The 12,293-nt window shown below is 40.9% G+C and overlaps 1 protein-coding gene across 3 annotated transcripts in view; it reads left to right on the top strand.

The window, feature by feature from the left end:
• NLRP4 (NLR family pyrin domain containing 4) overlaps nucleotides 1-12,293 on the top strand; it is a 62,382-nt gene that overhangs the window by 35,085 nt on the left and 15,004 nt on the right. Inside the window, exons 8-10 of one of the 3 annotated variants that reach the window (XR_001889307.1) lie at nucleotides 5,109-5,279; nucleotides 7,061-7,231; nucleotides 9,994-10,189. Coding sequence is in view for 2 of the 3 variants with exons in the window: in XM_017892601.1 (XP_017748090.1) it covers nucleotides 5,109-5,279; nucleotides 7,061-7,231; nucleotides 9,994-10,132 (481 nt within the window). In the remaining variant the exon portion in view is untranslated. Of the gene's footprint in view, nucleotides 1-5,108; nucleotides 5,280-7,060; nucleotides 7,232-9,993; nucleotides 10,374-12,293 lie in introns of those variants that run through there. The other 2 variants (XM_017892601.1, XM_017892602.1) reach the window with 2 other exon arrangements.

Genomic DNA, 12,293 nt, shown 5'->3' with positions numbered 1-12,293 from the left:
TTTTTTTTTTTTTTTTTTTACATCCCTTTATTTTCACCCTGTATGTGTCATTATGGGCGAAATGTGTCTCTTGTAGGCAACAGATCCTTGGGCCCTTTTTTTTCTTTTTTGACACAGCTCGCTCTGTCACCCAGGCTGGAGTGCAATGGTGCGATCTCAGCTCACTGCAAGCTCTGCCTCCCGGGTTCCCGCCATTCTCCTGCCTCAGCCTCCCAAGTAGCTGGACTACAGGTGTCTGCCACCACACCCAGCTAATTTTTTTGTATTTTTAGTAGAGACAGGGTTTCACTGTGTTAGCCAGGATAGTCTAGATATCCTGACCTCATGATCCACCCGCCTCAGCCTCCCAAAGTGCTCAGATTACAGGTGTGAGCCACTGCACCCAGCCTAAACAGAAATATTCTTAAGTAACAGGCTAAGTAGATAGCACTTAAGGCTCTCCAAAAATCCTTAAGACATATTTTAAAAAAATACAACCTAACCTTAAACTAGTACTGAACCAGACACCTGAAAGAAATAAGAGCAAATTGTCTCTGGAGGTAGGTAATAGGATGACATGATCCTTGACCTTGGCTTATTCCTAAAAGGAATTTTTAAGGTCAGTAAATACCACACAGTTAAAATAACCCAAACCACAAGGAAATAAAGCACATTGAGCCGAGGACAAGCCAAAATACAAACACCTACCAAACTTTATCTAATTATCTATAAAGCAATTATACTTACTATGTTTACAGAAACATAACCAGTTTGAATCTTAGGGGAAAAGGAGATTAAATGAGCAAATAATACAACTAGAAATTATAAATATAATAACAATATATGGGGTGAATAGTAGATTAGACATAATTAAAGAAAAAATGGTAAAATAGAAGATAGGTTATAATTACCTAGAAAGCAGCATGCAAACAGAAAAATAGGTAAACTTAGAATTAGCTTATAAGACTTAGATGATTAAGACATTCTAACACACTGACTGGGAATCCCAGAAAGATAAAATATTTTAAGGCTAAAATTTTTCTATAACTGATGAAAGATTCCAGTTCAGATTCAAGCATCCAAATAAATGCTTAACAGGATAAATAGTGGAGAAACTGCAGAACACCCAATATAAAGATGTTGGCCTGTAAAGGTTTAACAAGGGGCTGGGAGCTGGGGGAAATGATCTACAAGAAAGGACAGACAGACTTGGGTGTGAGGATCAAACACCTTTTCAAATAAATACCAATTTCTTACCACCACATCCTTCCTAAAAGTAATTCTAAAGACTGTTTCTTAGACGAAGTTAATCATTCCAGATGGAAGAGAGACAGCAAAGAAAGTGGTAGATGTCTGGATAAATCTAAACAAAATGTGGTTTGTGTATAAAAATAATACAGTCTTGAAGATTTAATAGAAAAAATACACACAATCACCATAATAAAGTATAAAGGGGTAGATTAAAGTGAATACTCAAGTTAGCAGAAAAGAAGAGACAGAATGATTAAAAATATTCAATCCAAAAAAGGGCAAGGAAACAAACATGGAAGGAACAGATAAGAAAATAGAAAACAAGGTATCTATTTGAACTCAAATATACTAGTAATTAGAGGTAAACAGATGAGATGCCTCAGCTAAAAAAAAAAATGACCACATTAAACATAACTAATGTTTACAAGTGACTTATTAATCTGTAAGCTCATGGCTGTGCAACATTGTGAACTGTAGTAAATGCCACTGAACTGTTCACTTAAATCTAGTTAATCTCATGTAAATTTTACCTCAATAAAACGATGAAAATGAAAGGATAGAAAAAAAGACCATGCAAATATTAAACCAAAGGAAGCTGATGAAACTGTATGAATCAGACAAAATAGAATTTAAGACAAAGTATTATCTGATTCATTATTTGGTTCCTGCTAATTTTTAAATTATCTTCCTACTCAATTGAACTTTACATTTTATGAGGTGAACATAATTACTTGCCATATGCAGTCCAGGAATCCAAGGAGAGAAATCATAATGGAAATTAGAATGTATGTTGAAATGAAAAGAGAATATACTTTGCAGCAAACTCAGATGGAGCTGTAGTACATGTATATATTTTAAAAGGAATCTAAAGAATAATGAACTTAAGGTTTTTTTTTTAAATGGTAAAATAAACCCCCTAAAGGACAGAAGGAAATAAGAACAGAAACTAATGAAACGAAAATCTCAATGGAAAAGATGAGAAACCTGCAACGTGGTGCTTTGCAAAACCAATTTTTGTTAATGCCATCCTATAGCGTATAATGCAAGCCGCACGTGTAATATTAAATTTTCAAGTAGTCATATTAAAAAATGAAAGTAAATATTTGAAACTGATTTTAATAATATAGTTTATTTAGCCGTATATCAAACTTCAGTATGTAATTCATATATCACTTCAATATGTAATCAGGACAAAAAATTACCAATGAGATTTTACTTTTTTTGTATTAACTCTTTAAGATTCACTGTTTTATACTATGGCACATCTAGATTCAGACAAGCTACTTTCCAAGTGCACAGTGGTCACACGTGGCTGGCTGTCACGTTGAACAGCGCAGGTGTATATCAAGAATGGGCAAAGAAACATTTCTACAAATGCTACAGATATTAAAAAGATTCAATATGAGCAACTTTACACAATAAACTTGAAAATTTAGGTATTTTCAAGACTCAATAAGCTTCTAAAATGTACTCAAAAGAAAAATGTATCAATCAAATCTTTTTATATAGAAAATTTCAGACTTAGACGCTTTCATTGGTGATTCTTACCAGATTTTCAAAGAATAAATAATTCCACTCTTAGAAATCAACTTTTTCAGGATCAGAAGAGAAGAAACTCCCCACCTTTTTTTTGTGACTAGCATAATCTTAATGCCAGAAACCAATAAGAATTTTATCAGTTGTAATATAATCCTTACAATTTTGTAAGAAAGCAGAATTAAAGGCTAGTGTCTTTCATGAAATGCAAAAGCACTAAACAGAATATTAGCAAGCAGAATCCATAAATGTATTAAAAGAATAAGCATAATAACTAAGTTGGGCTTATCCCCAAAATGTAAAGTTGCTTTAACATTAAAAAGATTAGTAAAAAAATCAATGTAAATCACTTTACCGGTTAAAATAAAATCATGATCTAAAATGCAGAAAAGTTTGAATTAAAACATATAACTCTTGAAAAATTATTTGGGAACTTCCTTGATGATCTAAAGATTATGTTCAAAAAAATCTAAAACAAACATTTGTCTAATGATAGAAAAGCTTTCTCTTCAATATCAAGAAAAAGATAAGAATGGTGGCTATAATCACTTCTAGTTAACAATGTCCTGAAAATCTTAGCAAATGCTTCAAGGTAAGAAAAACACTAAACCTGTAATCCTTGAAGAAACACCTGAGTCTATGCAGATGATTTGAATGAACATAGAAACATCCAAGAAAATCTATAGCTAAATTATCAGAATTAGAGTCTAACAAGCTTGCTGGAAACAATACATCAGAAACGGTTACCAATATATCAACAAAAAGTAATAAGCTAGTGGAATTAAAGTACCATTTACAGTAACATAAAAAAGAAATGACCTAGAAATAGCTACTGTGATATATGTGAGACTTTTGTAAAGAATATGAGCAAATTATGGCATAAAACAATATTATATTCAAAGATTGAAATATTCAACATCTAAAGAGTCAGTTCTCCTTAAGTTGAATTCATTTGCTTTCATGAAATCCCAGTGAAAATGCAATATTTTTGTTTGGCGATTGAATTGAACTTGAAAAGTAAATTTTACAGTGTGTATGGAATTTGCAAGAGGCCAATAATACCTAAGAAATACCTAAAATATAAAAAGTAGAGCCGGGTACAGTGACTCATGCCTGTAATCCCAGCACTTTGGGAGGCTGAGGTGGGTGGATCACCTGAAGTCAGGAGTTGGAGACCAGCCTGGCCAGCATGGTGAAACCCCATCTCTACTAAAAAAAAAAAAAAAAAAAAATTAGCTGAGTATGGTGGTGGGCGCCTGTAATCCCAGTTACTCAGGAGGCTGAGGCAGGAGAATCACCTGAACCCGGGAGGCAGAGGTTGCAGTGAGCCGAGATTGTGCCATTGCATTCCAGCCTGGACAACAGGAGTGAAACTCCATCTCAAATTAAAATAATGTAGGAGCCCTTGCTCTAAATGTATCAAGACTTTCTAAAGTTTTAGAAATTAAAGTGTGAGATTCACACAGGGATAAGCAGATAGACCAGAGACACAGAATAGAGATCTCAGAAACAGACTGATCCACGTGTGTTCAGATGTTGCATCATGAAATAGTTTATCACTGGTGCAGAGAGAGGACAGACCTTCAGTGAACGATGCTGAGGCAATTCCAGTTGTCCCTCCATATCTGCAGGAGGTTGGCTACAGATTTCCTCTGAGAATTCCAAAATCTGCAGATGCTCAAGTTCTTTATGTAAAATGGCATGTGTTTGTTTTGAGACAGTCTCTCACTTCGTAGCCTGGGCAGGAGTCCAGTGGTGCCATCTCAGCTCACTGCAACCTCTGCCTCCCGAGTTCAAGTGATTCTCCTACCTCAGATTCCTGGGTAGCTGGGACTACAGGCACACACCACCATGCCCAGCTAATTTTCTGTGTTGTTATTATTAATTTTTTTTAGTAGAGATGGGGTTTCACCATGTTGGCCAGGATGGTCTCGAACTTCTGACCTCAGGTGATCCGCCCGCCTCGGCCTCCCAAAGTGCTGGGATTACAGGCGTGAGCCACCGTGCCTGGCCCATAGTGTTTGCATATAACGTACAGGCGTCTTCCCATAATACTGTAAATCGTCTCTAAGTTACCAGGATAGGTAATACAATGTAAATGTTGTGTGAAGTGTTGTTATACTCGATTGGTTTTTTCATTTGTATTTTCTATTGTTGTGTTATGTGTTACTGTTTTAATTCTTGAATAATTTCAATCTGCCTGTAGTTGAATCTGTGGATATGGAGGACTGACGGTACCTATCCACATGAATGACAAAGGCTGTCATGCTTTGGTGTCTGTTTTCCTGATATTAGACTGAGGTGTGATAGCCTTTCGGCATAGTACCCTTACTCTTTTGCAGTTTGGTAAAATGTTTTATCACTGCTGCTGGCTGTGAAGACCTTGCCTCTGCTCTCATCAGCAATCAAAACCTGAAGATTCTGCAAATTGGGTGCAATGAAATCGGAGATGTGGGCGTGAAGCTATTGTGTGGGGCTCTGATGCGTCCGGATTGCCATTTAGAGATTCTTGGGTGGGTATTGCCGAGCTCCTGGTTATGTTTTCATGAGTGGCAAAGATGGAGAGTGGATGGGAAGAAAGAGAAAGAGGAAGACTCCAACAGGACCACATAGCAGCTAGCCGTGGTTGCATAAGGAACCAGTGTGAAACTTCAGGGCTTAAGGCAATGAGCAGTTAGATTGCTGCTGGCTCTGCTTGTCTGGGCATCGCTGACCTCAGCCAGGTGTGCTTAGGAAGCTGGTTAACTGAGGGGACTGGCTGGTTTGGGTTGACCTTGCTATATGGTATGGAGGTTGGCTGGCTGGGCTGGCTGTCCCCTTGGGGATGACAGGTGTAACTGAGCCAGTCATCTAACTGGTTGGTCTGGGCTCATTGACATGGCATCTGTATCAGTTTGCCGGGGTTTAAAAAGTACTATGGACTGGTTGGCTTAGATAACAAATTTATCATTTCACGGTTATGGAGGCTGAAAGTCTGAGATCAAAATGTCAGCAGAGTTGGCTCCTTCTGAAGACCATGAGGGAGAATCTGCTCCAGGCCCTTCTCCTTGTCTTGTCGATGACTGTCTGTCTCCTCCCTGTGTCTTCATGTTCTCTTCCCTCTATGTGTGTGTCCAAATTTCCTTTTTTTTTTTTTTTTTTTTTTTGAGACGGAGTCTCGCTCTGTCGCCCAAGCTGGAGTGCAGTGGCCGGATCTCAGCTCACTGCAAGCTCTGCCTCCCGGGTTCACACCATTCTCCTGCCTCAGCCTCCCAAGTAGCTGGGACTACAGGCGCCCGCCACCTCGCCCGGCTAGATTTTGTATTTTTTAGTAGAGACGGGGTTTCACCGTGTTAGCCAGGATGGTCTCGATCTCCTGACCTTGTGATCCGCCCGTCTCGGCCTCCCAAAGTGCTGGGATTACAGGCTTGAGCCACCGCGCCCGGCCCCAAATTTCCTCTTATGAGAACACCAGTCATATGACTAGGGCCCCCCGCACAGTGTCCTCATTTTAGCTTAACTGCCTCTATAAAGACCTTGTATCCAAATATGATTACATTTTGGGGTACTGGGGGTTAGGACGTCAACACATAAATTTTGGCAGGGACAAAATGGAGCCTATAGCATCTCAGCAGTTGAGGACATGAAGTATAGAAAGCATCCAAGATCACCAGGTGTGATGGCTTATTCCTGTCATCCCAGCACTATCGAAGGCTGAGGCAGGCCAACAGCTTGAGCCTAGGAGCTCAAGACCAGCCTGGGCAACATAGTTGAAACCCCGTCTCCACAAAAATTAGCCAGGCGTGGTGCATGCCTGTAGCCCCAGCTACTCAGGAGGTTGAGGTAGGAAAATTGCTAGAACCCAGGAGGTCAAGGCTGCAGTGAGCCATGATCATGCCAGTGCACTCCAGCCGGGATGACAGAGACCCCATCTCCAAAGAAGAAAAATATCCAAGACAGTGGCTCAGAACTCTCCTAACCTTGCTTCCGTTGTGTTATATTATCCAAATCAAGGTATGAAGCTGGCTCAGATGTTATATTATCCAAAGCAAGGTATGAAGCCGGAAACAGACTCTCTTAGTGGAATGAGCTGCAAAGTCACACTGCTGTAGGCAGGGCTACAGAGAAGAATGGACAGTCATGGCCACTTTTACCACCTACCCACAGATGCATGATCTGATGTCATAAACACTGGGCTGTGAGATATTGCACTTGAGGCAATGGGGTGTGCCTCAGCTAGACGTCTAGCTCACATCCCATCCTATCTCCACCCTGAGGCTGGAGTCACTTCTTGTCATGTGTCTTTTTATTGCAGGTTGGAAGAATGTGGGTTAACGAGCACCTGCTGTAAGGATCTCGCGTCTGTTCTCACCAGCAGTAAGACCCTGCAGCAGCTCAACCTGACCTTGAACGCCTTGGACTACGCAGGGGTGGTTGTGCTCTGTGAGGCCTTGAGACACCCAGAGTGCGCCCTGCAGGTGCTCGGGTGAGCTGGGGTCTGTTGTGCTCTATGGGCTAAGAAGGGATTGGCTGGGACCTGCAGTGTAATCACATTGCATTTAAAGCGCAAATGATGTTCCTTGTCTCAGGGTTGTTGCAGGAGTAAGAATCAAGCAGGTGAGTATAAAACTCTGACCACAGTAAGTGGTGAATGGTGAGTGCCCAACAAATGGAAGCATTTGTGGAGTGGCCTCACTGTCTGGGGTAACACCCGAGGTTCGTTGTCCCGGGGCTGTGGAGATCCAAGGACGCAGACACACAAAGAGTGAGGTTAAGATAAGTTTAATAGGCAAAAGAAAGAAGAGCTGTCTGCTACAGAGAGGGTCTCAGAAAAATGGATTGCAGGATCCATGGTGAAATGCAGAGAGTTTTAAAGACCAGCCAGTGGGGAGGTGGTGTCTGATCGACATAGGGCGTGAAAAACTGTTTAGGACCAGGTGTGCTATTGGCACAGGGTGTGAACTTCTGGAGCCCCACCCCAGTCTTTTATTAAGCAGGCAGGTTCTCTGCCTGAGCTGCACCATGTTGCCCATTTTTTTCTTACTGTACCCATGCTAATAAAAAAGGGAAGATGGTGCTTTCATGGTGAACAGACCTGGCCCCCAGGTAGCTCTTTTCACTGGTGCAGCTGCTGGCCTTCCCCCCGTGCAATCTTCCAGCTCCCTTATTTATGTTTGCAGCTCAATCTTTCAGGATATTCTTTGTTAGAAAAGAAATGATTTCTTGGGCTGCTTTTTGTTAGAAGGGAAGCTCTGCTGAGGACTCTTTGGCCCTCACTATCTGCTTAAATAATTTTTTACCTGCTGTATCACTTGTTACTATTATGATACAAATTATGATACATAAATATTTATATTTTAAATATTTATTTGTAAATACAAGTTATATGTATATTTGTAAGTATAACATTTATAAATATAAACATTTTATATAAACATAATTTATATTTGTTGTTATATTTATAATTACATATAATCCCACAAACATTATTTTACTAGATAACTATAGAATCCTTCCTTAACACTTATTTTTCTCATTCATTTTCCCCTACTGTTTTCAAACCAATATGAGATGAAGGCAATCATAGGCAGTTATTGCTAGGCTGTTCATTTCCAGGAAAGGGAAATATAATGGGTTAAAACTGTTATAACTCTAACACTAAAGAACATTCACTGATTTTTTTTTTCCCCTTTTGTGAAGATAGTTTTGTTTTCTCGAAGTCTGTCCTTATAAATCTCCACCTGGAAAGGCTGAGTGCTCAACATTGTTTCCTTTTCTTTCTTTTTTTTTTTTTTGAGACAGAGTTTCCTTTTTGTTGCCCAGGCTGGAGTGCAATGGCTCCATCTCGGGTCGCTGCAACCTCCGCCTCCTGGGTTCAAGTGATTCTCCTGCCTCAGCCTCCTGAGTAGCTGGGATTACAAGCAGGGGCCAACCATGCCTGGCTAATTTTTTGTATTTTTAGTAGAGATGGGGTTTCTCCATGTTGGTCAGGCTGGTCTCGAACTCCCGACCTCAGGTGATCCGCCCGCCTCGGCCTCCCAAAATGCTGGGATTACAGGCGTGAGACACCACGCCTGGCTCTTTTTCATTTTAATGTTTGCTAAAGATTCAGAATGTAGACTACCAAAGTAGACACGTGATTAAGGGGAAGGACCCGATTGTCTGCGTTCTGAGTCATGGAGGTCTGTGTTTGTCTTCCAGCCTTGCCATGTTTGACCCTGTAACCCAGGGCAAAGCATTTGTCCTCTTTGATTATCAGCCTCCTATCTAAAAAATAGGGGTGATTATTTGGCATGGTAATTATGAAAGTATGCATCAGATAATGTGATAAATAGGACAGAACTAAGTGAGTTTTCATCTTCCTCCAGCCCCCGACCATAGATCCTCTCACAAAGATGTGTATTAAGATACATAGTTGCACTAAAGAACATAGCTTACCCCAACAGTGTGGGACAGTTGTAGGCAAACAGCTGCCAAATGGAGATGAGGTATTATCCATGGTGATACTTAATCCTGGTGTGTGATTCAAAGCAATGATACAATGTATGGGGGCTCCAGAAACAAACAGCTCGAATTTGTATCCAGACTATCACCATCTGGTTTTGTGACCTTTTAACATTGTTTATTCTCATTGTCTTCATCACAAGTTAGGACAATTATGCTACCTTATAAGGCAGTTGTGAAAATTTAATGAGAGGTACATGTAAAAGCCTTAGCAGAGGGCCAGGACCCAGGTACTCAGATAATGGAAACTATTAATAATTTATCTTTGAAAAAAATTGCTTTAGGCTTTCTCCCTAACGCTCACTGACTTCTTGTTGCAAATCCAAATGTTTATGTGGATTTCATGCTCTCTCTAACCAATTCTGGACGCTTATTTCTGTCCAGTGACATGTTGGAGCCAGCTCCTATAAGCTGGTGAGAGCCACTTGTGTGTGTACCTGTCTTCTGTAACTCTGTTTAGTGATAGCAAGTGGGCAGCTCGAAATTGGCCATGATTGGCGTGGAGAATTTACACCACAGAAATTGGCAAAGCTATAAATTGGGACTTTTAAAATTTGTTTTCTGGAGATCCAGGGGTAACGTTTATCGGCACACCACTGCATTTGATATGTATGTCTTTCCTCTTGGAGGTAACACCAGGGTTTCCTAGGCTTGTCCTGGGATGAATTAGGGAGAAAGATGAGCTGCAAAAAAGGGAAAAAAATATGTGGATTAAAAATAGAACCTTTTAAAATATTTTACCAGGCTGAGAAAAACTGATTTTGATGAGGAAACCCAGGCACTTCTGATGGCTGAGGAAGAGAGAAATCCTAACCTGACCATCACAGACGACTGTGACACAATTACAAGGGTAGAATCTGATTGCGAGGAACCTGGGCTCTGACTCGAACACCTGCAAAGGACAGGGACTGGGGCCCTTACGTTACGCTGCACCCAGGAGGTACAAATCATGGACACTCTAAGTCGTGAGATTTCTGGCACCCCATTCATAGATTTTATGATATATGTGGTTTTTATTTGCTCTGTGGCCTTGGACGAGCCACTGAAAGGCCTTCATGGTCTCTCCGTCTCACAAGGACATCTTAACCCCTCAATAAAGTGTTACATTTCTAAACATTGGAAAATCCTTTTTTGCCTTATTTGTATACATTTAAGGGGTTTCAGTACGTGTTTTGTTATATGTATATATTGTGTGGTAAAATCTGGGCTTTTGGTATACCTATCACACAGATGGTATACATTGTACCAATTAGGTCATTTCTCAACCTGCACCTCCCTCTCACCCTTCTGAGCCTCCGATGTCTACTGTTCCACACTTTTTTTTTTTTTTTTTTGAGATGGAGTTTCACTCTTGTTGCCCAGGCTGGAGTGCAATGGCATGATCGTGGCTCACTGCAACCTCCGCCTCCTGGGTTCTAGCAATTCTCCTGCCTCAGCCTCCCAAGTAGTTGGGATTACAGACATGGGCCACCACGCCCGGCTCATTTTGAATTTTTTTTTTTTTTTTTAAGTAGAGACAGGGTTTCTCCATGTTGGTCAGGCTGGTCTTGAACTCCCAACCTCAGGTGACCCACCTGCCTCAGCCTTTCACAGTGGTGGGATTACAGGCGTGAGCCACTGCACCCGGCCACTCTTTATATATTATGTAGCTGTCACATACAAGTAAGAACATGCATTATTTGACTTAGTTTCTGAGTTATCTCACTTAAGATCATGGCTTCCAGTTCCATCCATGTTGCTGCTAAAGACATGTTATTCTTTTTATGGCTGAATAGGATTCCATTATATAGAAATCATGTTCTCTTGATCCACTCATCTGCTGGTGAACACTTATGTTGATCCCAGGACTTAGCTATTGTGAAGAGTGCTTCAGTAAATACATGGATGCAGGTATCTTTTTAGTATTTCTCTTGCTTTGGGTAGAACTCGGTAGTGAGGTTGCCAGACAAAATGGTAGTTCTATGTTTCATTCTTTGGGAAATCTCTATACTGCCTGGAAAATCTTGAAACGGTGTTTGCTACTGGTGAATGCCTGGCATAGCAGTGCAGGTTGAAGAAACTGTGGCCCCTCCCCATGTTGACCTGGAAGGACGCTGGGCACGCTGAAAGCACTAGAAAGGCTGGTCTGACTTGGGCACCCTTCCTTCCGTCGGTCCTACTAGGATTCCAGCTTGGGCTCTTGATCTGTGCTTGGCTGAGGAAAGCACCTTTTTTATTGGTACATAATAGTGGTATGTATTTCGGGGTTCATGTGAATGTTTGGGTAATTTCCATGGCATTGCTAATATTACCTCTCCTCATGGTCTTGGCTTCTCATTATTCTTCCCCAAACTCCCCTCTGGCTCTCCTTTCCTCACTGGGCCTCTTGAGTTCTGAGGCTACCCTGTCTCGCCTCCCATTAAATAAAGATCTCTTGGGAGTGGGAGCTGAAAGGAAATTTTAGGAATGGGGATATTTCACTTCTGAACTTTTTAGTTTATTATATATATTTGCTGAGGATTTTTTTTTAAATTAAGTTCTAGGGTACATGTGCACAATGTGCAGGTTTGTTACATATGTATACATGTGCCATGTTGGTGTGCTGCACTCATTAACTGGTCATTTACATTAGGTATATCTCCTAATGCTATCCATCCCCCCCTGCCCCGACCCCACGACAGGCCCCGGTGTGTGATGTTCCCCTTCCTGTGTCCAAGTGATCTCATTGTTCAATTCCTACCTATGAGTGAGAACATGCGGTATTTGGTTTTCTGTTCTTGCGATCGTTTGCTGAGAATGATGGTTTCCAGCTGCATCCATGTCCCTACAAAGGACACAAACTCATTTTTTTTGTTTTTTTTTTTGAGACTGAGTCTTGCTCTGCCACCCAGGCTGGAGTGCAGTGGTGCAATCTTTCCTCACTGCAACCTCTGCCTCTCAGGTTCAAGCAATTCTCCTGTCTCAGCCTTCTGAGTAGCTGGGATTACAAGCATGTCCCACCATGCCTGGCTAATTTTTGTACTTTTAGTAGAGATGGGATTTCACCATGTTGGTCACGCTGGTCT

Source organism: Rhinopithecus bieti, unplaced genomic scaffold, assembly GCF_001698545.2.
Source record: "Rhinopithecus bieti isolate Rb0 unplaced genomic scaffold, ASM169854v2 scaffold_22436, whole genome shotgun sequence".
NCBI classification, from domain to species: domain Eukaryota; kingdom Metazoa; phylum Chordata; class Mammalia; order Primates; family Cercopithecidae; genus Rhinopithecus; species Rhinopithecus bieti.
The sequence above is the reverse complement of the archived record's forward strand: the minus strand, read 5'-3'. Positions and strand labels throughout refer to the sequence as shown.